The 25273-nt window shown below is 52.6% G+C and overlaps 2 protein-coding genes across 3 annotated transcripts in view; one reads left to right on the top strand and one right to left on the bottom strand.

The window, feature by feature from the left end:
* LOC100381729 (uncharacterized) overlaps positions 1-25273 on the bottom strand; it is a 32711-nt gene that overhangs the window by 5596 nt on the left and 1842 nt on the right. For both annotated transcript variants that reach the window (XM_035964889.1, NM_001349030.1), the window contains exon 2: positions 9-605. In XM_035964889.1, coding sequence (XP_035820782.1) covers positions 9-605 — 597 coding nt within the window. The remainder of the gene's footprint in view (positions 1-8; positions 606-25273) is intronic.
* LOC118476363 (uncharacterized mitochondrial protein AtMg00810-like) lies at positions 18212-24726 on the top strand. Its single transcript, XM_035965345.1, has 2 exons — positions 18212-18864; positions 23822-24726. The coding sequence occupies exons 1-2, from the start codon at positions 18414-18416 to the stop codon at positions 24313-24315; spliced, it is 945 nt and encodes a 314-aa protein (XP_035821238.1). The 5' UTR covers positions 18212-18413; the 3' UTR covers positions 24316-24726.

Below are 25273 nucleotides of genomic sequence, written 5' to 3'. Positions count from 1 at the left end.
ATCACAACCTCGCGAAGGTCCCTGATAAGCTGCAGCTGCAAATTTCTAAGTCGTGTCTCATTCAGAATCTGATCTTGAGATGCACCAGCTTTAATTGTCTTCACACCGCCTCTGGTATCATATATATGACAAAGCCTCACAAGTAACTTTAGATAGCAATCAATTGCATAGGTACGACCATCACAGTCCCAAAGAACACATGGCCTGCAAACTTCCACCACATCCAAAGCAGGTTCTGTCCAGTTAAGGGCACCATAACCAGTTCCATAGGCTAACGCTCCTATAACTCTGCTCTCTGTCCCAGAATTCTTCAACTCTGGTAGTGGAAGAGATAGCTGGAAACAACTTTCGACTAGGGAAGCCACTAGCTCTTCTCTGAACAAGTTTTTGCTTGTTACGCTGTTTAGATCTTCCTTCACCCTCACATCTTCAAAGAGCGATATCACATCTGTTCCAGGAACAGGCTTCTGACCTCTTCGGACACTCTCCTTTGCAAAAAGATCAACACAAAGAGCAGTCCGACAAATACATGCCAAAGCATGCATTCGATCTGATTCTGCTCTCAAGTTTCTCACCATCTGAAGCAGTCTTTTGAATAGAGAGACCTGTGTCATAGCACATGTTCAAGTAAATACATCTTGAACATAAATTCGCAATATTATCTACTATATTAAAAGCTATTGTTCCAAACACAGTAACATATCTATCCAGAGGTGATGCAGGGAAGTAAAGAAAGCGGTAGAATTCGCTAATAGTGTTATCTTTTCGACAGTCAAATCCAACCATAAAAAGCCCCAGTGAGGTAATAATCTAAATTATGAGATCTAACTGTCAGATACTTAAATTTAATTTGATAGCAAGCTTACAACATTGTACCATTATGGTCTCAAGTTGAAGGGCTTGTCTAGCACAAACTGAGTGAATTAGAGATCATTGCACAACATATAAAAATATATGTGTGGGAGATTCTAGTCTAGCTATGGTTATGATAATGCAATTACAATAAAAATCAGAAATGAACACAATAAAAAAGTGATGATATGCATACACTACATAAGCTTGTGGTTTCTATTGGGTTTTTTTTTCGAATACGCAGGAGAGCTGCGTATCATTGAATTAAAATAGAGGAAAAACGGCCTGAGGCCCAGGACAAACAGAACACACACAAAACAAAAAGACACACTCACACCCACAAAACACACACAATACAGACACATACAACCCACTAACACCCCAGTCTTTCAATAGGCTTCAAGACTCCTCTATCCAGGGTTGAAAAGAGAGTGCAGGTTTCTGGCTCTAGCAGCAACCCACAATCTCATCTCGTCCTTAAATCCGTCTTCTAAGGTTGAAAGGCAGGGTCGAGCACCATCAAAAACACACCTGTTTCGCTGCTTCCAAATATTCCAAGCCCCAAGTATTATCATACTATTAAATCCCTTTCTTTTGCTCTTAGGAATCCTGGATGAAGCCTTTCTCCACCATTCAGCAAAGTCTGAATCTCTTCTTTTAGGACCCACAGAAGTGAGACCAATTGGAGTTAAGATACTATGCCAAAACTGTCTTGTGAAGACGCAATTAGATAAAATATGCTGCACAGTTTCATCCTCTTGGTCACATAAAACACAATTTTCAGGATGATCAAGCCCTCTTTTTTTTAGTCTGTCCGCTGTCCAACATTTATTGTTTATAGCCAGCCAAACAAAGACCTTACACTTAGGGGCTGCCCAACTCTTCCAAATTCTTTTCCAGGGCTCAAAAGATTCCGCTCCAATGAAAAAAGCTCTATAGGCAGATTTGGAGGTATACAGTCCATTGCTGCTAAAATTCCACACATGTTGATCATTTGAATTTTGAAGCTGAAAAGAATCAATTACCTCCCATAATTGTAAATATTGCTCAATCTCAGCCAGAGAGAGATTCCTCTGGATATCATGAACCCAGAAGTGAGAGGTAAGGGCCTGCTGCACAGTCCTTACATCTTTAATTTTCTTCGGAACTGCAGCAGCGATAAGGGGAGCTATATCCATAATAGAATATCCATGAATCCACTTATCCTTCCAAAAGAAAGTTGAAATACCATTACCAATAGTGGTAGACACTGCAACCTGAAATAAAGCACTGGCTTGGGATGATATTTTAAGATCCAGGCCACTCCAAGGCTTAGAAGGAGCAGTTTTTTGTAGCCAAAGCCATCGCAATTGAAGGGCCCAATTCATCTTTTGGAGATTAGGAATTCCGAGGCCCCCCAAGTCAATAGGCCGAGTGATTTTATCCCAAGATACAAGGCAGTTACCTCCTCTAGCCTCCTTTCTTCCTTTCCATAAGAAGTTCCGTTGAATTTTTTCAATGGCTTTTATAACCCATTTTGGAGCATTAAGAGCAGTAAATAAGTAAACTGGGATGGCAGAGAGTACAGCTTTAATAAGAGTGATTCTCCCCGCAAGATTTAAAAGGTCAGCCTTCCATCCTGGAAGCTTGGCAGCAATTTTCTCTATCCGGTGAGCGAGGTCTCCAGCACTAAGTTTTTTGCTGCTCAGAGGGAGACCAAGATAGGTTGTGGGAAAGTTTTTTGAGGCACACCCCAAGGTCTGGACAGCCAACGTAGTTTTCTCAAAATTGCACTGTATTGGGTAGGAGAAACTTTTTTGCAAGTTAGTTTGAAGACCTGAGGCAACACCAAAACACCTCAAAATTTCTCTGACCACCACTAAGTCCCCAGAAACTGGTTTTACAAAAACAGCAACATCATCTGCGAACATTGAAACCCTTTGGCTAATGCTTCTGTCAGCAAGGGGGTGTAATAATCCACACTCATCTGCCCTGATGAATAGACTATTAAGAACATCCATAACTAAGATGAATAAAAGGGGAGACAGAGGATCGCCTTGTCTCAACCCACGCTTGAGTTTTATAGGCTGTCCAGGCACTCCATTAACAAGAACTTGAGTGGATGAAGTCCATAGTAAGTTAAAAATCAGATTGCACCAAACCTGTCCAAAACCCAAATGTCGAAGAATTTCCAGAAGAAATGCCCAATGCACTGAGTCAAAGGCCTTTTTAATGTCCAGCTTCAAGAAAATAGCAGGGATTTTCTTATGGTGCAGCATCTTGACAGTTTGACTGACCATAATAAAGTTATCATGAATACATCTACCCCGAATGAAGGCACTTTAATTTGTGCTAACCATTTTATCCAGTTCAGGAGCTAACCTGTTAGCCAAGATTTTTGTGATAAGTTTAGCAAAACTGTGAACTAGGCTGATTGGTCTAAAATCTCCCGGAAAAATAGCCTCAACATGTTTTGGAATAAGAGTAATATATGCTGAATTCAACAAATCAAGCCTTCCAGGGTATCCTTGTTGTAGAAATAAGATTGCAGCCAGTAGGTCCCATTTGATTATATCCCAACAGCATTTATAAAAGCGCCCTGTGAAACCGTCAGGTCCAGGGGCTTTATCACTAGGAAGACTTAAAATAGCAGAATTAATTTCCTCCAAAGATATGGGATTATCAAAATGCGAGAGCTCCAAATTGCCTTTATGAAAATTAGCAAGGTTAAGACTAAAATTTCGCTCAAACACTTTACCAATCAGATCCTTGTAAAACTGAAACATAACCTGCTGTTTATCCTCTTGAGAAGAAACAATGTTCTCGTCAACCATCAGTTTATGAATAAAGTTCTTCTTTTTCCTGAACCTGGCTTGCGCATGAAAGAAAACCGTATTTGCATCTCCTGTTTTGATAAAGTTCACTCTAGACCTTAATCTAGCAATGGTTCTTTCCAAAGAAGAAAGATGAAGACATAATAATTTTAGTTTTTTCCTCATCCACTCTTCAGCCGACCACAAGGATCTGCTGTCTTGGGCAATTTCCAAAAGATGTAGGGTCATCTTGGCCAATGCAAGCTGAGTAGAAACATTACCCACAGACTTATGACTCCAGGAATGCAGATCCTTAGCAAGTCTCTTAAATTTAATAGATAATCTCTCCATGGGACAAGCAGCCAAGATAGAGGCATTCCAGGAAGTAGCAACTACCTCCTGAAAGCCTTGCATCTTTGGCCAAAAACTCTCAAAATGAAAACGCTTCTTTCCCTTAAAGGTCACATTAAGCCTGAGGATCAGAGGGCAGTGATCAGAAATATTAGAGGCAGAACTCTGCAGAGAACAATCAGGAAATAAATCCTCCCAATCAGAAGTGTAGAACACTCTGTCCAGCTTGACTAAAGTAGGAACATCTCTTTGATTTGACCAGGTTGTAGAATTGTAAAGTCGTGTATTGATAATAGATGGGGTTACAATATATAGAGACACAGGAAACCCTAACCCTAATGGGCCGGCAGCCCAACAGTGGTGCCGACCCACACACTCACACACACATAGTCTAACATCCCCCCGCAGTCGCAACGGGGGCACCACACACGATGAGACTGGAGTAGAGGCCGAAGGTAGGAGCCGACGGGTTGAAATCCCCCCGCAGTCGCAGCGTCGTGATGATGCGAATGTTGCAGCTGGAGTAGAGACCGGTGTGTGCTCCAAGAAGACGATAGCCCCTAAATGCCGAGGTAGCCGAAGTCGAGGTGGTCGCGGTCGGAAGACGCGCAGCAAAAGCCTGATCTTCGGGAGGGTCGACGTTCGAGCGTCAACGATCGGTAGGGCGACACACCAAAAGAGCACCGGCAGGCCGACCTTCCTGCTTCTTCGATCGTCCAGGCGTCAAGGAGCCCCGCTAGGGAGGCCGACGGCAGCGCACGCGACTGCGCCGGTCAGGGTGTCCGCGCCCGCTGCAGAGTAGAAGGGGTATCGGTGGATCCGGCCGGGAAGGCCACGGCAGCGACGAATCCAGCCATGAAGACGGCGATCCGGCCAAAGGGATGGCAGATCTAGCCGAGAAGGCCGCAACAACGTGGATCCGGCCGGGAAGGCCGCGGCAGCGATGGAACCAACGATGGCGGCGATGAAGGGGGAGGGCGACGGGGCGGGTCCAGCCGAGCAGGGGCCTGCGTCGGACCTGGCAAGGGGTGTTGGCAGCACTGGCAACGGGAGAAGTTCGAAGGGTGGTGCTACTTGGTGCTGCTGGTCGAGGTGATGGACACTAGGGAGAGAACGCCGGCGCGCGCCGGCAAGCTCACGAATCGGGCGACGCAGACACAGGGGCGCGCGGATCCGGTGGCGGCGGCTTGGGAGGCCGGGGAAGGGGAGGGCCGCGCCCACGGCCAGTGAGGCGGCGTGCGTGCAGCCAGGGAAGGGGAGGGGCTGGCTGAAAGGGGAGGGCCTGGCCGGCATGAGGGGAGGGGCGGCCACGACGCCGGGCTGCAGGGAAGGGGCGGCGTCCTGGCGCGGCCGAGTCCTGGGCGCGTCGGGCGCGGTCCCTGGCGGCTGCGCGCGGGAGCAAGGGAAGGCAGGGAGAGAGAGAAGAGGAGTGGGAGAGGAGAGCGCCGCCGATTGGCGGCGGCAGCGTGCAGGTCGACGTAGCGGCGGCGGGTCCACCCTTGGCTGGTGAGGGAGCGCAGGGAGTCCATCCACGGTCGCGTCGGCGTCGCCGTTGGGGAGGGCCGAAGCACGAGGCCGCCATGGCCATGCCGGGGCCGGATCTGGGGGAGGAGGCCGCAGCTGCTGCAGAGGAGGAGCTCGGTGGAGTTCGAGCGCCGCGCAGGGTCGGAGGCCAGGCCCAAGCCGCCGGGGCCGGGGGCCGGGGCCGGCCGCGCCCGCGCCGCCGTGCGGGACCGCCAGGACTGGCGAGGAGAGAAGCTCGAGGCCGCCCTGCGCCCGCGTCGGGCAGCCGTGCCGCTGAGGATCCGCCGAGCGGGGGAGCACGCCCGCGCCGTGCGACGTGGCTGGGTCGCCACGCCCGCACCGTGCGCCATGGCCCCGTGCCGTGCGCCGCCGGGGTCGGGCGGGTGGGGAAGACGGTGCAGGGTCGCCCCGCGCAGGGGAACGCGCGCCCGCGCCGGGGCCGCTCGCCGTGGCCGCCGCCTGGAGATTGAAGGCGGACGGGGTGGGGGTGCGGCTGGCTGGATGGAGGTGGAAGAAGGCTGGGAGGAAGGAGACCGCCCCCGGGAGGGAAGGTTGGGCCTCCCGGGGGCAGCGATGGGAGGCGGCGGCTGGGTGGTGGAGAGCCGCCGGCGGCTGCGATGGGAAGAGAGGAAAGAAACCCTAATCTGATACCATGTAGAATTGTAAAGTCGTGTATTGATAATAGATGGGGTTACAATATATAGAGACACAGGAAACCCTAACCCTAATGGGCTGGCAGCCCAACAGTGGTGCCGACCCACACACTCACACACACATAGTCTAACACAGGTGAATCTTCTTCCAGTTAGAGGCAACTCCTTGAGGGAGAGATTATTAATCCAAGTATTTAAGCTATTCATGAGGGTGCTATTCAAGACTAGAGCAATCCCGAGTTTTCTAGAACTCACTAGTAAATAATTGGTCAGTTTGACCTGAAAAATCTGGTTGATTCGATGGTGCTAGAAATCATAAAGCAGAGCTAATGAAGCTAGACCAAAATCACAAGCTCAAAGCCAACAACGACGAGTTCTCTGGTCCCCAGCTAGCCAACTCTGCTTGTTTCTCCTCCAGGACTCCGCTGGCCTCTTCAGGTAGCCGTGCGGCGCGGGAGTGCAGCCCCAAGCCTCCGACAACAGGCTGAGGCTGGAAGGTGGAAGCCGACACTGGCTGGAAGCTAGTTGATGGGGAGCTCAGCTCACCCGCGCCGGCTCTATTCCCCAACCCCAACCACACCTCGTCATAGACCCGGGGCCTCCTGCGCACGCATGTCGTAGTCGCTTTGCCACGAGCTCCGCACGCAGCACGCTGTGTGCCACAACATGCCATAGGCCATAGCACAGTATCCCTGTGAACTCCCATTGCTAGCTCTGTATGCTACACGCCAGAGCTTGTAAACCGCCTAGCTGCTGGTCTCATCCGCCCGTGTGCAGCCCTCTAGTAATCTGTAGTCTAGTGCAAGATCTGCAGACTGCAGCCACACAAGCTGATGTCGCCAGCTCCATGAGCTCCGCAGGCCGTGCTACGCAGCTTGCATAGGCCACGTCATGAGCACCGCAAGCGCACAGCGCACACCGGCCACCGCAGTCCGAACAAGCTGACACACAAGATACGATCCGATCCACAGACCGTAGCTCCACTCAATGAAACAATGAACCGTGAGCCAACAGTATGGAAAAAAGTGTCATTTGCCAGGGAGGTCCAAAAGGAACTAATTTGTCATTTGCCAATTTTATACGCTGCTAAAAAAAGGGTAATTGCTTTTAAAATGCTAAAGATTGAGATAATACTCATCCTAAGAGTCGGCTTGGTTTGTTACCAAAACTAGCCTTGGCAAAGATATAGCAAGCAAAAGTTGGCAAAAATGTTTGTCAAAGATTTGGCAAGCCAAATTTGAGATATCGGCAAACTTTGGTAGCAAACCAAATGATTGCCAAAGTCTTGGCTTACCCAAATTTTGCTAACTAAATTTTGACCATCAACCAACCAGGCAAGGTTTTGGTGATGCTATTCTTTCTGAGCTGACTTCTTACCAAGATGATAGAAGATTGTTGCGCTTGAGCGTACCTGCACATGGGCTCTTGTTCCCCATATCCATCTTATTAATTGTAAATGGATTTATAAGGTCAAGACACGTTCTAATGGTTCTCTTGAGCGTTATAAGACTCGTCTTGTTGCTCATGGTTTTCAACAGGAGCATGGTCATGATTATGATGACAAGTTTGCTCCTATTGCTCACATGACCATGGTTTTCACTCTTCTTGTTGTGGCCTCTATTGTGAGTGGTCCATGTCCATCTCTTAGCTTGATGTCAAGAATGTCTTTCTTAACAGTGAGTTGGATGAGGTCTATATGCAGCCACCACATGGGTATTATGTACCTGAGGGTGTGGTTTGTCTTCTTCGCCGCAAGCAGGCTCCACAAGCTTGGTTTCAGCATTTTGCTTTTGTGATCATTGTTGTTAGGTTTTTTTCCAATGTTCATGATCCTACTCCTTTGTGCACACGTCATCTCGTGGGCAGACTATTACTTATGTTGACGATACGATTATCACTGATGATGATCCTCATTATATTGCCTTTGTGAAGGCACGTCTGAGCAAGTAGTTTCTCGCGTCTAAGCTTGGCCCTCTTCATTATTTCTTGGAATTGAGGTCTCCTCCATGCTTGAGGGCTTTTACTTGTCTCAAGAAAAGTGCATTCAGTGTCTTCTTGATTGTTCTTCTCTTACTGATATTTGAACTGTTGAGGCTCCCATTGAGCTCAATTGTCATCTAATGGTGAGCTTCTTGCTGATCCTACCCAATATCGTCACATAGTCGGTAGTCTCCTTTATCTTGGTGTCACTCATCCTAATATTTATTTCTCTGCATATTCTTAGTCAGTTTATTTCAACTCCCACTCAACTCCACTATAGTCACCTGCTTTGTGTCTTCGTATAACTATATCGCGTCGTCTATTCTTTCCATGTACAAGTTCTTTACATCTCCAGGCCTAATGTGATGTTACCTAGGGCCCTAGGCTAAAGATTTCTCTGATCGTCGATCTCTTTCTGTATATTGTGTTTTCCTTGGTGGCACTCTTATCGCTTGGATGACTAAGAAGTAGACTGCATTTTTCTCATTTGAGTACAAAGGCTGAGTTGCATGCTATGGCTCTTGTGACGGCAAAGGTGACTTGATCACAATGGTTTCTTGTAGATTTTGGTGTTTCTATTTCTCTGTCAACTCTTGTTTTGACTGACAATACAGGTGTTATTAGTATTGCTCGTGATCCGATCAAGCATGAGCTTACAAAGCATATAGGTGTTGATGCCTATTACACATGTGCATAGGTTCACGATGATGTGATTGAACTTCTCTATGTGCCTTCGGAGCTTCAGTTGGCTGATTCCACGAAGATGTAGACCAAAGCGCAATATAGGTTTTACCTCTCCAAACTCCGTGTATTCGATCCACCTTGAGTTTGAGGGAGGTGTTAGATGCCTATGCATATGTGTCCTTATTGTATTCGGTCTCATATATAGAGTCCTTGTTATACATGGTCTCTATCTTGTATTGGTGTATATATTCGTGCCAAGTACCATCATATCGAATACAAAAAAGTGCTCTTCATAACAGCCATAAGATTTGTCAAGGGCGTAGCGATCAAGGGTAGGCGGCCCTCGACTACAGAGTTCGTAGTCTCCTGCCGTGTCTTCCAGGACCGAAGGTTATACCCCTTACGGCGGCTGGGCTTGAGAAGAGATAGAGAGAGAGATGGATAATTGTTTTTCGTCCCTTTCTCAAGTGCTGATTACATGCATAAATAGCCCACGACTGAAACAGAAAGGAGTAATCCCTTCCTAAATAAAAGGCTAGATAACTTCTAACAGAAAGGAGTAATCCCCTCCTAAATAATAGGCTAGATATTTTCTATTGTCGAATCCTAGCCGCTAATTGGTTGGGCAGCCGCCTCCTGTGCTGCATGCTCGGCTGCCCTGTGTACGTCGCGAGCGCGACGTCGCCTGGAGTAGGGGATGTCGTACATGACATCTCTCCCCCTCTCGACCACCAGCTCGTCCCCGAGCTGGAACGCTGGGTACTTGGCGGAGAAGGCGTCGAGGTCTTCCCATGTGGAGGATGCTACGGGTTCTCCCTTCCGGCGGATGAGCACCTGTCGAACCCCGCAAGCGACGCGAGTGCGCACAGCATGTTCCGGCTCAGGGTTGATGGCTCCATGATGAACAGCGGGTAACGGTGGTGGTGTCGCGGGAGGCTCGCCCACCCCCATTTCTTGAGGAGGCCGACATGGAACACATCATGAAGCTTGGCGCGTGGAGGCAACTCGAGACGTACCGCCACCTCGTTGATGAGCTCGGTGACGCGGTACGGCCCAAAGAAGCAGGGCTGAAGCTTGCTCTTCGGCGCCTGAGAGATGGAAGCCACCGGCCGTTGACGGAGTCGGAGGAGCACCCAGTCCCCAACGGCATAGGAGACATGGCGTGAGCTTTGTCGTAGTAGCGCTTCTGGATCGCCTGGGCCTACTCTAGGCGGTGACGGACGTCGGCCAAGAATTCTTCACGTTCGGCCATTGTTTGGGCCACAGCAGCCACGCGTGTGTCCCCTGCTTCATAGGATCTGATGGTGGGCGGGTCGCGGCCGTATACCACCCGAAACGGTGTCTCCTGTAGAGAAGACTGGTACGCGGTGTTGTATGTATATTCTGCCCAAGGCAGCCACCGCAACCAGTCCCGCGGCCGGTCGCCGGAGAAACAGCGGAGGTACATGGCGATGACGCGGTTGGCAGCCTCTGACTGTCCATCGGATTGCGGATGGAATGCCGTGGTCATATGTAGCTTGGCGCCCATGAGCCGCATCAGCTCCCTCCAGAACGTGGAGGTGAACACCGGATCGCGATCGGAAACCATGGATTGCGGCATCCCGTGGAGGCGTACAATGTCGGTGAAGAACGCCTGTGCCACAGACTCAGCAGAGTACGAGTGAGCTAAAGGGATGAAATGGCAGTACTTGCTGAAGCGATCCACCACCGTTAGGATGACGGATTTTCCTTTGACCCGGGGCAGAGCCTCGATGAAGTCCAGCCCGATGTCAGTCCATACTCCAGTCGGCACGGGTAGTGGAAGAAGAAGACCGGCCGGTTGCAGATGCTCCGTCTTGAAGCGTTGGCACGTAGGGCAGGCGCGGACGAAGTCCTGGACGACGCGGCGCATGTCGGGGAAGTGGAAGTCGCGCCGGAGTCGGTGGAGAGTGCGCTGCATGCCCTCATGCCCATCCCCGTGCACCGCGGCCACGATCTCCAGCAGTAGTGGCGAGGCAGGAGGGACGTACAGCCGGCCATCATAAGTGACCAGCCCGTCGACGAGGCCCCACGGGGCTGTACGGGTACCCGCGGCCAGCTCATCCCGGATGGCGACGAGGGCAGGATCGAGAGCGTATGCCTGACGTAGCCGCTCGATGTAGTCGAAACGCGGGGCCGAGATGGTGAGCACTACGCCGTCAGGTGTGTCCCGGCGGGACAGCGCGTCCGCGACGGTGTTCTGGGCGCCCGGCTTGTATTCCACCTCGAAGTCGAAGCCGAGAAGTTTCCCGACCCAATGATGTTGCGGAATTGTCGCGAGGCGTTGGTCGAGGAGGAACTTCAAGCTGTAGTGGTCTGTCCGGACCGTGAAGCGCCGTCCCCACAGGTATGGGCGCCAGTGGCGTATGGCGTGCACGACCCCGATGAGTTCTCGCTCATATGCAGCGAGGGAGCGATGGCGTGGCGCGACAGGGCGGCTGAAGAAAGCGATGGGGTGCTTGTCTTGGAGCAGCACCGCCCCGAATCCGTGCGTAGAGGCGTCACACTCGACAACAAAAGGTCGTGTGAAATCCGGAAGCGCCAAGACCGGGGCCGAGGTGACTGCGGTCTTGAGGGTCGTGAACGCCGCCACCGCGTCCTCGGTCCAGGAGAACCCCTCCTTTTTCAGGAGCGCCGTTAGGGGTGCTGCGATGGCGCCGTAGTCATGGACGAACTTGCGATAATAGCCCGCAAGGCCCAAGAACTCGCGGACCGCGCGGGCGGAACGCGGTTGGGGCTAGTCGGCCACCGCCTGCACCTTGGCGAGATCCATGGCGACGCCGGTATCGGAGATGACGTGGCCGAGGTAGGCGATGGACGACACCCCAAACGCACACTTGGAGCGCTTGACGAACAGCTGGTGTTGCTGCAGCACGGTGAGCACGGCGCAGAGGTGGTGGAGGTGGTCGGCCCAAGAGCAGCTGTAGATCAAAATGTCGTCAAAAAACACCAGTACGAACCGGCGAAGGAAGGGACGCAGGACGTCGTTCATGAGTGCTTGGAATGTCGCTGGAGCGTTGCACAGGCCGAACGGCATGACAAGGAACTCATATAGCCCGTCGTGCGTGCGGAACGCCGTTTTGGCGATGTCGTCGGGACGCATGCGGACTTGATGATAGCCCTAGCGGAGGTCCAGCTTGGAGAAGAACTTGGCGCCGTGAAGTTCGTCGAGCAGCTCGTCGTCGACTGGAATGGGAAAGGCGTCCTTGACGGTGATGGCGTTCAGGGTGCGGTAGTCGACGCAGAACCGCCACGAGCCCTCAGGCTTCTTGACCAACAGAACGGGTGAAGAGAACGCCGAGGAACTCCGGCAGATGAGCCCCTGGGAGAGCATCGTTGTGCACTGGCGTTCCAGCTCGTCCTTGTGCATCGCGGGGTAGCGGTACGGCCGCACGGCAACGGCCTGGGCGCCCGGTTGGAGGGTGATGCGGTGGTCGCGAGAGCGTGGTGGAGGCAGCCCCTGAGGCTCGGCGAAGACGGGGTCGAAGGAGTGCAGGAGCTCGTCGAGGAGGGACGCGGAGGCCGTGGTGGAGAAGATGGCCGCCGCGATTGCGCCCTGGGCGCACGGCCAGCAGATCGGGCGCCCCTGCATTATGAAGGACATGGTGCGGCGCTTGAAATCCCACGTCACCGGCCCGAGCGTGCCGAGCCACTGGCGCCCAGAACGACATCATACCCAGCCAGCGGCATGACGAAGAGATCGGTGCTGAACACGTCGCCCTGGACGGAGAACGTGACGTGGTGCAAAACGCCCGGGCAGGTGATTCGCTCGCCGTTGGCCACCGTCGCCGTCATGCGTGGCCGGGCGGAGATAGGGAGCCCAGTGCGGCGCGCTGCGGACTCCGAGATGAAGCTGTGCGAGGAGCCCGAGTCCAGGAGCGTGGAGAATCGGACGCTGCTGATGGTGACGCCGATCTGGAGGGTGTCGATGAAGCGGACCCCGGCGAGAGCAGAGAGGGAGAAACATGGCGATTCCTCGGTGGACGCCCCCGGTGCGGCCCATAAGGCGAACACGGGCGCCTCCTTGTCTCCGGGATCATCCGCTGCAGCGTTGCCATCCCGCGCGACGTCATCGATCTCCACACCATTGAGGAAGAAAAGGCAGCGGCAGAACCTGTTGTGGCCACGGGTGAACTTCTCATTGCAATTGAAACACAACCCTTGGCGTCGTCGTTCCACTATCTCCTCCGGGGTGAGACGCCTCTGGTTGCCCTCGCCGCGGCCCTGCTGGGCGGCCGCTGGAGGGGCAGGGAGCGCCAGGAGCGGCGCTGTTGCCGGCAGGGCAGCACGCGGTGCGGGGCCCGGGGGAACGCGCGGTGCTGGCCGCGTTGGTTGCTATACCGGTCGATCGCTCTCCATCAGTTCCACTTGGCGAGCCAAGCTTATGGCCGCCGCGAGTGTGTCTGGATGGTGGATACGGACGGCGTGGTTGAGCGGCGGTACAAGGCCCCCGGTGAAGAGCTGGACACGCTGCGCCTCTTCAAGCCGACCGGCGCGAGGTAGAAGGGCCTGGAATCGGCTGGCGTACTCTTCCACGGTTCCGGTGCGTCGCCACTCGACGAGCTTGAACATCGGGGCAGACCGTAGCGGGGGCCCGAACCGGAGGTTCAGGAGATCTTTGAAATGTCCCCACGATGGGGTGCCCTCATCGTCCTGAAGCTGGATGTACCATAGCTGCGCGACCTCGTCCAGGTGATAGGACGCCATGTGCACGCGCTCCTCCGCCATGGTGCGATGTTGGCGGAAGTAAGCCTCGCACTTTTTGGGGAAGATCATTGGATCGATCGTGTCGTCGAAGCGGGGAAAGTCCCACTTCTTATGGCTCGGGAAGAAGTCGTGATCGCGGGGTCTGTCCGTCTGGTTGCCATCGGCGGTGCCAGACGCTGACGAAGTCCTGTCCTTCATGGCCACCATGTCGGACTTGAGGGTCTGCATCTCCGAGGTCATGGTCTTGAGCATGTCCAACACGTCGGCGAGAGACGGCTCAGACATGGTGGCTGTTGGGCTGGTTGCGGATTCAGATGAAGAGGTCGGCGAGGGTGGGGTGGGCGGTGGTCTAGGGCTGGCGGCGGCTGGTGAGGAGGTGGAGGATCGGCTGGATCGCTGATACCAAATGTCAAGGGCGTAGCGATCAAGGGTAGGCGGCCCTCGACTACGGAGTTCGTAGTCCCCTGTCGTGTCTTCCAGGACCGAAGGTTATACCCCTTACGGCGGCTGGGCTTGAGAAGAGATAGAGAGAGAGATGGATAATTGTGTTTCCTCCCTTTCTCAAGTGCTGATTACATGCATAAATAGCCCACGACTGAAACAGAAAGGAGTAATCCCTTCCTAAATAAAAGGCTAGATAACTTCTAACAGAAAGGAGTAATCCCCTCCTAAATAATAGGCTAGATATTTTCTATTGCCTAATCCTAGCCGCTAATTGGTTGGGCAGCCGCCTCCTGTGCTGCATGCTCGGCTGCCCTGCGTACGTCGTGGGCGCGACGTCGCCTGGAGTAGGGGATGTCGTACATGACAAGATCATAGAACTAAAACTAACACTACTAAATTCTGTTAAGGCCCATTAGGCCCAGGCCCTACTGGCTATATATATTACCTACAGTCCTTAGGGACCTTTATCAATTATCTATCCCAAGGTTAGTAACATGGTAACAGAGCAGGTTACGAAACCCTAATTTTTTTTCAGCCGCCGTCGCGGCTGTTTCCCGCCCAGCCGCCGTCGCGGCCCTTCCCCACCCAGCTGCCACAGTCGCGGATCCGGCCGCCGTCGCGGATTCGGCTTTCCCTGCCTCTGCTCCATCGTGGATCCGTCCGCCTCTGCCTCTGCTCCGTCGCGGGTCCGCTCCTGCCTCTGCTCCGTCGGCCTGTCCTGCGCGGATCCGGCCGCCGTCCCTCAGCTCCTGCCCGCAAGGAGCCGCGGATCCGGCGGCGCTCCTTCCCTGTGCGCGGCCTGTCGCGTCGCGGATCCGGTCTTCCCTGTGCGCGGTGCGGAGGCCGCCCCTATGCGCGGCGCTCTTCCCGGCGGCCGTCCCTGCGCGGCGCTCTTCTGCACTGTCTCGCGCGGCCACCGATCCGGCCGCCCTGTCCCGCGCCGCGGATCCGGCCGTCCCTGCGCGACGCTCTTCCCGACGGCCGTCCCTGTGCGAGGCGCTCTCGGCGCAGCGCGCTCGCGGATCCGGCCGCGAATCCTGCAATCCCTGTGCGCAGCGCGCTCCCCTGTGCTCTTGCGTGCGAGGTGCTGCGCGCTTTGCTGTCCCTGCGTCGCTGCGCTGTCTGCTCTGCTTCTCCAGCAACAGGGACGCCGTCAGCCTGCTGTCATCTGCACCAACGCGGTCACCTTGCCTAGATCTGTTTCAGCAACGTGGTCCTCTCCGATCAGTCAAGAATTCGCCTACCACTTGTGCTGATCTGCTTGGAATCAGTCTCCTGCCAGAAATTTTGGTACTCTCTGACTGTTCTCTTGCTATTCAATATGTCAACCAATGCTATTGTTGTCAATATTGTGCTCGATGGTCAGAATTATCCCGAATGGGCTTTCTGTGTTCAGACTGCATTACGAGGTCATGGTTTACTATTTCATTTAACTGAAGATTCACCAGTCCTAGCAGCCGATAGAAGCAATGCTGCTGCAATCAAGACTTGGCAGATCAATGATGGCAAGGTAATGGCTGCTATGGTCAATAGCACTAAACCAACTATGATTATGAGTCTGTCTAAATTCACCACTGCTAAGGCTATCTGGTCACATCTGAAGGACCGGTTTGTTCAGGACAGCGGTGCTCTTTTACATACCCTCATGCAACAGACTCATGTCATTGAGCAACATGATATGTCCATTGATGAATACTATTCAGCCTTTGATCGTCTTATGAGTGCATTGACCTCCATGGTGCCTGCTTGTACTGCTGTGCCTTGTCCCGCCCACAAGTTCATTGAGAAATTCTTTACCTACAGATTTGTTATGGGAGTTCGACCTGAGTTTGATTCCCTTCGCGCAAGGCTGCTTCACAGTTCGGATACTCTCACCATGGCTCAGGCATTGTCCGAATTGCTTGCTGAAGAGACTCGTCTGAAGTCTATGTCCTCTATTTCTGGTCTGAGTTCTCACAGTGTGTTGGCTGCTGCTCAGAGGTCTAGGAACATCTCCTTTCAGCCTTGTGAACACTGCAAAAAGACCACTCATCGGTCTGAGAACTGCTTTGCTAAGTTTCCAGAGAAGCTGGCTGATTTTCGTGTCCGTCGTGCTACTCGTGGTCGTGGTACAGGACCATCTCCTAGAGGCTCAGTTGCGGTTGCTGCTACTTCATCTGCTGGTGCTCTGTCATCATCCTGGGTTCTTGATTCTGGAGCTTCCTTTCATGTGACATCTGATCAGTCACGGCTGGCGTCTACTACACCTGTCACCGAGGGTACTTCTGTTCAGACTGCTGATGGTACATTATGTCATGTCACCCACAAGGGTTCTCTTTCTGATCCAACTTTTACTGTCCCAAATATATTTTTTGTCCCTCAGTTATCCATGGATCTACTATCAGTTGGTCAAATTACCGATCACAATTGTTTTGTTGGATTTGATGACTCATCTTGTTTTGTACAGGATCGCAAAACAGAAGATGTGATTGGGACTGGCCGTCGCCGTAAATCTTCGCCTCGCCTCTACATCTTGGACACTTTGCGTCTTCCTTCATCCCCTACTACTACACCTCATGTGCTCGCTGCTTCGGGCCCCACGACGTCATTCACCCAGTGGCATCATCGTCTGGGTCACTTATGTGGATCCCGTCTGTCTACTCTAATAAAGTCAGGATGTTTAGGCTCTACTCATGTTGAGTCTAGTTTTCATTGTAAAGGTTGTCATCTTGGAAAACAAATACAGCTTCCATATTTTACTAGTACTTCCCATTCTGCTAAACCTTTTGATCTAATTCACTCTGATGTTTGGGGTCCAGCTCCGTTTGTTTCTAAAGGTGGTCATAAATATTATGTCATTTTTATTGATGATCATTCTCGTTATACTTGGATTTACTTCATGAAACGCCGTTCGGAATTGCCTTCTATTTACAAGTCCTTCATTCGCATGGTTCACACCCAGTTTTCTGCTACTATTAAAATTTTTCGTTCAGATTCTGGTGGTGAATTCCTATCTGATAATTTTCGCCAGATATTGAGCATAGAGGGTACTCTAGCTCAACTTTCTTGTCCTGGTGCTCATGCCCAAAATGGTGTTGCTAAACGCAAACACCGTCATATAATTGAGAGTGCTCGTACTCTTTTGATATCTTCTTTTGTACCTTCACACTTTTGGAGTGAAGCTGTTTCCACTGCCGTCTATCTCATTAATAGACAACCTTCATCTAAACTTTCTGGTAAATCACCGGGTGAAGTTCTTTTTGGGACTTCTCCACGATATGACCATCTTCGTGTGTTTGGATGTATATGTTATGTCTTGTTACCACCACGTGAGCGGACCAAATTGACTGCTCAATCTGTAGAGTGTGTATTCCTTGGATACAGTCCTGAACACAAAGGCTATCGTTGTTATGATCCATCTACTCGTCGTATTCGGATTTCTAGAGATGTGAGTTTCAATGAAAATCGTCCCTTCTTTCACAACCAGTCTACTCACTCCACCTATTATCCCACAGAATCTACCTCTTTCATGTGTCTTCCTTCCATTCCTGCATCTGAACCATCATCTTCTACATCCACATCTGATGTTCTCATTCCCATAACACCACCTTCCACCTCCACGCCATCCACCTCTTACTCTTCCAAACCACCTATCATCCAAACCTACATTCGTCGTTCCCGCTCTATTCCTACGGCTGGTCCTGATACTGATCCTGTACCTGATTCTTGTACTAACAATAATGAGTTTAATGATGTTTTTAATCAGGGATACCGTCTTCGTGACCGTGGTACCATTGAACCTCCAGATTGCTATGGTTTTCCACGGGCTGGTGTGGCAATTGTTGAACCCACTACATATCAGGAAGCTTCTGGGATTCTTGAGTGGCAGCTAGCTATGATTGATGAATTGGCTGCTCTTGAACGCACTGGTACATGGGATATTGTTCCTTTACCCTCGCATGTTGTTCCTATCACATGTAAATGGGTCTTCAAAGTTAAGACAAAATCAGATGGTTCCATTGAGAGGTATAAAGCTCGTCTTGTGGCCCGTGGTTTTCAACAGACTCAAGGACTTGATTATGATGAGACTTTTGCACCTGTTGCGCATATGACTACTGTTCGAACCTTGATTGCTGTTGCGGCCTCCTCTTCTTGGACTATATCCCAGATGGATGTCAAGAATGCTTTTCTTAATGGCGATCTACAAGAAGTCTATATGCATCCTCCTCCAGGGGTTGATACTCCCTCAGGGCATGTTTGTCGTCTTCGTCGCGCATTGTATGGGCTGAAACAAGCTCCTCGTGCTTGGTTTGAGCGATTCATCTCTGTCATCACAGCTGCTGGTTTTTCTTCTAGTGAACATGATCCTGCATTGTTTGTTCATGTCTCTCCAAAAGGTCGTACCTTACTACTATTATATGTGGATGATATGCTGATTACAGGTGACAACTCAGAACATATTTCTCATGTCAAGCTACACCTTAGTAAGGAATTTCAGATGTCTGATCTGGGCCCGCTTAGCTATTTCTTGGGCATTGAAGTTCAGCAAACCCAAAAAGGTTTTTATCTGTCTCAGTCGAAATATATACAAGATCTTCTTGATCGCTCTGGACTTACTGATACTCGCACTGTTGCAACACCGATGGATATTCATTTAAAACTTCGTCCGAAGGATGGGACCCCACTAGCAGATCCAACTCGGTATCGTCATATTGTGGGTAGTCTTGTTTATCTCACTATCACCAGACCTGATATTGCTCATGCTGTTCATATGTTGAGCCAATTTGTATCAACACCTACTTCGGTTCATTATGGTCATTTGCTTCGTGTGCTTCGATATTTACGTGGGACAAGATCCAGATGTTTACTCTATGCTTCAGATAGTATTAGGATATGTATATATCAGGATCAATCAGAGCCTGATTGCGATTGATTGTAATCCCCTAGATTGGCTAGCTGCCTTGTATAGCCTAGGATTACTTTCTATCTATAGCCTAGGTCTGTTTCCTTGTACAGGGAATAGCCTTCCATACATGTACCTTCCATGCATGCCTATTGGCTATATATGACAGGCTCCCCACCCTCAATGGGTGTGTGGTGATTCAGTCCATTCTTCCTTTCTACATGGTATCAGCTCTCTAGATCCTGCGCTTCCCTCCCTGCTGCCGCACCATCCCCACCCTGCTGTGCCGCAGCGCCACCACCTCCCTGCTGCGCCGCCTCTTCTCCCTCCTAGGTCGCCATGACCGACGCAGCCACCAATCCTGCCCCCGCTGTGTTTGTCGCCCCCTATGCGACGATCAATGTCAAGAATCACATCCCAGTGACTCTTGAACTGGCAAAACCCAACTTCAACCAGTGGGAACCATTCTTCACCTCTCTCTGTGGCAAATTCGCTCTCCTCTCGCATATTGACGGACTGCAGGAAGCCCGTCCCACAGATCCTTCTTGGGGCATCGCCGATGCCTGCGTTCGCAGCTGGCTTCTCGGCTCGGCTGGTCCCGACGTCATCGGCCTCGCCGCGGCTCCAAACCAGACCGCGCGCGAACTCTGGGTCGCCATAAAGCGCCTCTTCGAGGCCAACAAGGCTCCACGCGCCATTTTTCTGAGCCACGAGTTTCACTCGATGACTCAGGGCGACTCCTCCATCAACGACTACGCTCAGCGCATGAAGGCCACCGCCGACGCGCTCCGTGATGTCGGCCGCACCATCACCGACGCGGAGCTCGTCCTCAACCTCCTCCGTGGCCTCAACCCACGCTTCGCCAGCACCGCCGACAACATCGCCGACTCACACCCGCTGCCGGACTTCGCCACTACTCGCGAGAAGCTCGTGCTAAAGGAACTCCGCCTCGCCAACGAAGGCACGGTTGCGGACCAGACGGCGTTCCACGCATCATGCGGCACCGGCTGCCGCACCGCCCCCACCACCAACGGCGGCGGTTCCACAGCCAGCAGACCGGGCGGTCACGGCAGTCGCTCCAACAGCGGCGGCAACCCAGGTGGTGGCGGCGGTCGCTGGAAGAAGAAAGGCAAGGGCGGATCCCACTCCGGCGGCGGTCCCAGGTTTCCTGCCGCCCCCTGGTACTGCTACCCCCCCTGGACCGCCGGGGTGCATCAGCAGCCCTGGCGCCCGCCGGTACCGACCCCAGCCTGGCGCAGTCCTGGCATCCTCGGCCCCTTCACTCAGGCCCAGGCGCACACTGCGCTGGCCCCTGTCCAGTACTCCGACAACCCTGCTCCACCAATGGCAGAGCAGGGCGGCTGGGATCAGGCTGGCCTCATAGCCGCACTGAACCAGATGTCCCTCCAGGGGTCCTCTCCTTGGGTCCTTGACACCGGCGCCACAACTCACATGTCGTCTTCGGCTGGTATACTCCTGTCCCGGCTCCCCCCTCCCCCATTCGGCATCACAGTTGGAAATGGCACCACCATACCTATCACCTGTCGTGGCACATCCACACTCTCCTCCCCCACCTCTACCTACCGTCTTAACAATGTTCTGGTTGCACCTGCACTTGTGCGCAATCTCCTTTCTGTTCGTCAATTCACCCGTGACAACTCTTGTTCAATTGAATTTGACGCTTGCGGTTTTTCTGTCAAGGACAAACAGACGGGGCACGTGACTCTTCGCTGCAATAGTGGTGGCGACCTCTACACCTACCCCTCCACCACAGCTCCCTCCTGCAGCCTCGCCACCACGTCGTCACTGTGGCATCATCGCCTCGGCCACCCCGGTCCTTCCAGCCTCGCCAAACTTCGAAGCATGTCGGTCATTTCCTACAATAAAAACTCGCCATGCCTCTGCCATGCCTGTCAACTAGGCAAGCATGTGCGCCTCCCATTTAGTCATTCTACATCTGTAACTCATGCTCCGTTTGATTTACTTCACTGCGACGTCTGGACATCTCCCGTACTAAGCAATTCTGGGTTCAAATATTACCTTATTATACTCGATGATTATTCCCATTACAGCTGGTCCTTCCCACTTCGTCACAAATCTGAGGTGCACCGCCACATGATTGACTTCATTGCATACGCTCAGACCCAGTTTGGTACCACACCTAAATCCTTCCAAGCCGATAATGGGACCGAGTTTGTCAACCACGCCACCACCTCCTTCCTCACTAGTCATGGCATTACTCTCCGCCTTTCCTGCCCCTATACCTCACCACAAAACGGCAAGGCCGAACGCATGCTCCGCACTACCAACAACACCATCCGCACCATGCTGCTCCATGCGTTCATGCCACCTCCATACTGGGCTGAGGCCCTCGCAACAGCAACTTACCTCCTCAATAGGCGCCCCTCCTCCTCCATACAAACCCAAATACCTCACCACATACTTCACGGCACACTCCCAGATTACGCCTCCCTTCGCATCTTCGGATGTCTCTGCTATCCGAACCTTACTGCCACCTCCCCCCACAAACTCGCCCCTCGATCCACTCCTTGTGTCTTCCTCGGATACCCATCTTCCCACAAGGGCTATCGCTGTCTTGACATGTCCACTCGCCGCATCATTACCTCGCGCCATGTCATTTTTGATGAGTCTGTGTTCCCATTCTCGGCTGCACCATCGGCGGGCTCCATGCCGTCGTCACTTGATTTTCTGATGCAGGACCTCACCTCCTTGCCGGCACCAGCAAGCACTCCTCCATCGCTCGCTGCCAGCAGCGAGGATGATCTCCAGGTGCTCCTAGACCCGGCCATCCTTCAGCTCGGCCCGCGGGTTCATCCTGCGGGCGGGCCACAGCTGGGCGCTCGAGGGCCCCAAGTGGGGCAGTCGGCGGCTCCTCCGCCTGGTGGCCAACGCTTCGGCAGCACCTACACTCGCCGCGCCCAGCCCCCAGCAGCACCGGTCACCGAGGAGGTGGCTCCTGTGCCTGCTGCTCCTCCAGCGCCAACAGCGGCTGCACCAGCTTCGCCCCCAGCGGCTCCAGCGGCTCGGCTCCTATCTACTGCAGCAAACCGGCCTGTGACACGCTCACAGACTGGCTCCCTCCGCACTGTCCAGCGCTTCGGCTTCTCCGCCTCCGTCGCCTCGCCAATTCCGGCGAACTATCGCAGTGCCCTGGCCGATCCAAATTGGCGTGCTGCGATGGCGGACGAGTACAAGGCGTTGATCGACAACGGCACTTGGCGCCTTGTACCTCGGCCGCCTGGTGCGAACATTGTCACTGGAAAGTGGCTGTTCAAACACAAGCTCCACTCCGACGGCTCCCTCGCCCGGCACAAGGCACGCTGGGTCGTTCGTGGCTTTTCCCAGGAGGAAGGCGTCGACTACGACGAAACATTCAGCCCAGTCGTCAAGCCGGCCACGATCCGCACCGTCCTCAGCATTGCTGCGTCCCGAGACTGGCCCATTCGGCAGCTCGACGTGAAGAATGCCTTCCTCCACGGCAACCTCGAGGAGACTGTTTACTGCGAGCAGCCGAAAGGATTCGTCGACCCCGCTGCACCTAACTCTGTCTGCCTGTTGCAGAAGTCCCTGTATGGGCTTAAGCAGGCACCGCGAGCCTGGAATCAGCGCTTCTCCAGCTTCATCCGAAGCATTGGCTTCACCACCTCCAAAACGGATGCCTCCCTGTTCATCTACAAGACGGGCGACGCCATGGCCTATCTCCTCCTCTACGTCGACGACATCATCATCACCGCATCATCACCAGCTCTTCTCCAGCACGTCACCTCCCGCCTATCGTCGGAGTTTGCCATGACGGACCTCGGGGATCTCCACCATTTCCTCGGCATCTCGGTGACACGAGACAGCAGTGGACTGTTCCTCTCTCAGCGGCAGTACGCCGTTGATCTCCTCCAGCGCGCTGGCATGTCTGAATGCCACCCGACAGCTACACCGGTGGATGCCCGGACCAAGCTGTCTGCCTCCGAGGGCGCTCCAGTCGCCAACCCCTCGGAGTATCGGAGCCTCGCTGGTGCTCTCCAGTACCTCACCCTGACAAGGCCGGACCTGGCTTATGCTGTCCAGCAAGTCTGCCTCTTCATGCACGACCCTCGCGAGCCACACCTTGCGCTAATCAAGCGCATCCTGCGCTATGTCAAGGGCTCCCTGTCGGCAGGTCTGCACTTGGGACCCGGCGCCGTTGATCAGCTCACAGCCTACTCCGATGCCGACTGGGCCGGCTGCCCCGACACGCGTCGCTCCACCTCCGGCTTCTGCGTCTACCTCGGCGACAATCTGGTGTCATGGTCGTCCAAGCGTCAGACGACTGTTTCTCGCTCCAGCGCCGAAGCAGAGTACCGTGCTGTGGCCCATGCTGTTGCCGAGTGCTGCTGGCTGCGTCAGCTACTACATGAGCTGCACATCTCCATCCCGCACGCGACCGTGGTCTACTGTGACAATGTGAGCGCTGTGTACATGGCAGCCAACCCAGTCCATCACCGCCGCACGAAGCACATCGAAATCGACATCCACTTCGTCCGTGAGAAGGTAGCTCTGGGGCAGTTCCGAGTTCTTCATGTTCCGTCTACGCACCAGTTTGCCGACATCATGACCAAGGGTCTGCCCGTACAGCTCTTCACCGATTTTCGGACCAGTCTTTGCGTCCGTGATTCTCCCGCTCAGACTGCGGGCGGGTATTAGGATATGTATATATCAGGATCAATCAGAGCCTGATTGCGATTGATTGTAATCCCCTAGATTGGCTAGCTGCCTTGTATAGCCTAGGATTACTTTCTATCTATAGCCTAGGTCTGTTTCCTTGTACAGGGAATAGCCTTCCATACATGTACCTTCCATGCATGCCTATTGGCTATATATGACAGGCTCCCCACCCTCAATGGGTGTGTGGTGATTCAGTCCATTCTTCCTTTCTACAGATAGCCCACTTCAGCTTCATGCGTATTCAGATGCCACTTGGGCCAGTGATCCTGTTGACCGTTGTTCTACTACAGGTTACTGTATTCTCCTTGGGTCATCTCCCATTGCATGGAAATCCAAGAAGCAAGCGGCCATTTCTCGTTCTAGTGCTGAAGCCGAACTTCGGGCACTTGCTACTACCACTGCTGAAATTATTTGGTTGCGCTGGCTCTTGGCTGATCTTGGTGTCTCTTGTGACACTTCTACACCTCTGTTATGTGATAACTTGAGCGCTATACAGATTGCTCATGATCCAGTGAAGCATGAACTTACTAAACACATAGGTGTTGATGCATCCTTTACTCGATTCCATTGTCAGCGGAAGACTATTGATCTTCAATATGTGCCCTCAGAATATCAATTGGCAGATTTCTTCACCAAAGCACAAACAAGAGCACAACATCAGTTTCACTTGATCAAACTCAAAGCTTCAGATCCTCCATTTCCACCTTGAGTTTGAGGAGGGGTGTTAAGGCCCATTAGGCACAGGCCCTACTGGCTATATATATTACCTACAGTCCTTAGGGACCTTTATCAATTATCTATCCCAAGGTTAGTAACAAATTCATTGTTAAAAACACTTCCTAGATATACTCCCTTCATTTGAATCAAGATATTTCCATATACCAGTTAAACAACCACCTTGAAGACCGTGTCCTTGACCTAAGGACTAACATTTGCGAATTCTAACCAGAAATATTTCATTGAATAAATTTGGTAGCTTCACGCCATGGTTATTAAAAAGGTGCTTAAGCGCTAAGCGCTACTCAGAATGTAAAGTGTTGTAACTTTTCACAAAATAACGTAAAGCATTCGTTTTAAGCGCTAAAGCGCCACTTTTTAGCGTAAAAACGCTCTGGACCATAAAAAGGTCGTGTTTTGACGCTTTTCCAGACTTCGAGCCCAACCCAACCTAGTTCCCCTAACCTAAAACAGACATCCTTCCTTTGTCACGCCCACAGCCTCGTTGAGCGTTGAGCTAGTCGTCACGGACTCGTGGTGCCTCCGTCCGCTCGTCGCCTCCGGCATCCCTAGGCTTCACCGTCATCCAGTAAGCATCTTGCCTAAGCTCGTGCCTCCCTCTCCTCCTCCCTGCGTTGTTGCTCAAGTTCCCTTCTCCCCAACGGTCGCGCGACGCTGCCTCCCTGCTGACCTACTCGCGCTCGGCGCTACCACTGCCTGCTCTGTCAGCTCGTCGGTCCTCGCCTCCCTGCTCCTCCAGCTCGTCAATCGCCGGTCCCTGCCTCCCTGCTCTGTCAGCTTGCCGGATCTATATCGTTCCTGTTTCCAAAGTTACCGTTTTTTCCGATAAAAATTATGAAAACGGTAACGGTTTTAGTGTTTGCCAATCGTTTCCGACCTTTTCATCCGTAATTGAGATATGATATAGGGAGATTGAGTAACACTTGTGT

The sequence above is a fragment of the Zea mays genome, chromosome 2 (assembly GCF_902167145.1).
Source record: "Zea mays cultivar B73 chromosome 2, Zm-B73-REFERENCE-NAM-5.0, whole genome shotgun sequence".
Taxonomy (NCBI): domain Eukaryota; kingdom Viridiplantae; phylum Streptophyta; class Magnoliopsida; order Poales; family Poaceae; genus Zea; species Zea mays.
Note: the sequence above shows the minus strand (reverse complement) of the source record. Positions and strands in the feature narration are given on the sequence as shown.

Excerpts from the sequence above, each read along its gene's own strand:
- LOC118476363 (XM_035965345.1), top strand. The coding sequence starts at position 18,414 with ATGCTGATTACAGGTGACAACTCAGAACATATTTCTCATGTCAAGCTA. Across the intron at positions 18,865-23,821 it reads ATGTTTACTCTATGCTTCAG|ATAGCCCACTTCAGCTTCAT; the intron begins ATAGTATTAGGA and ends TCCTTTCTACAG.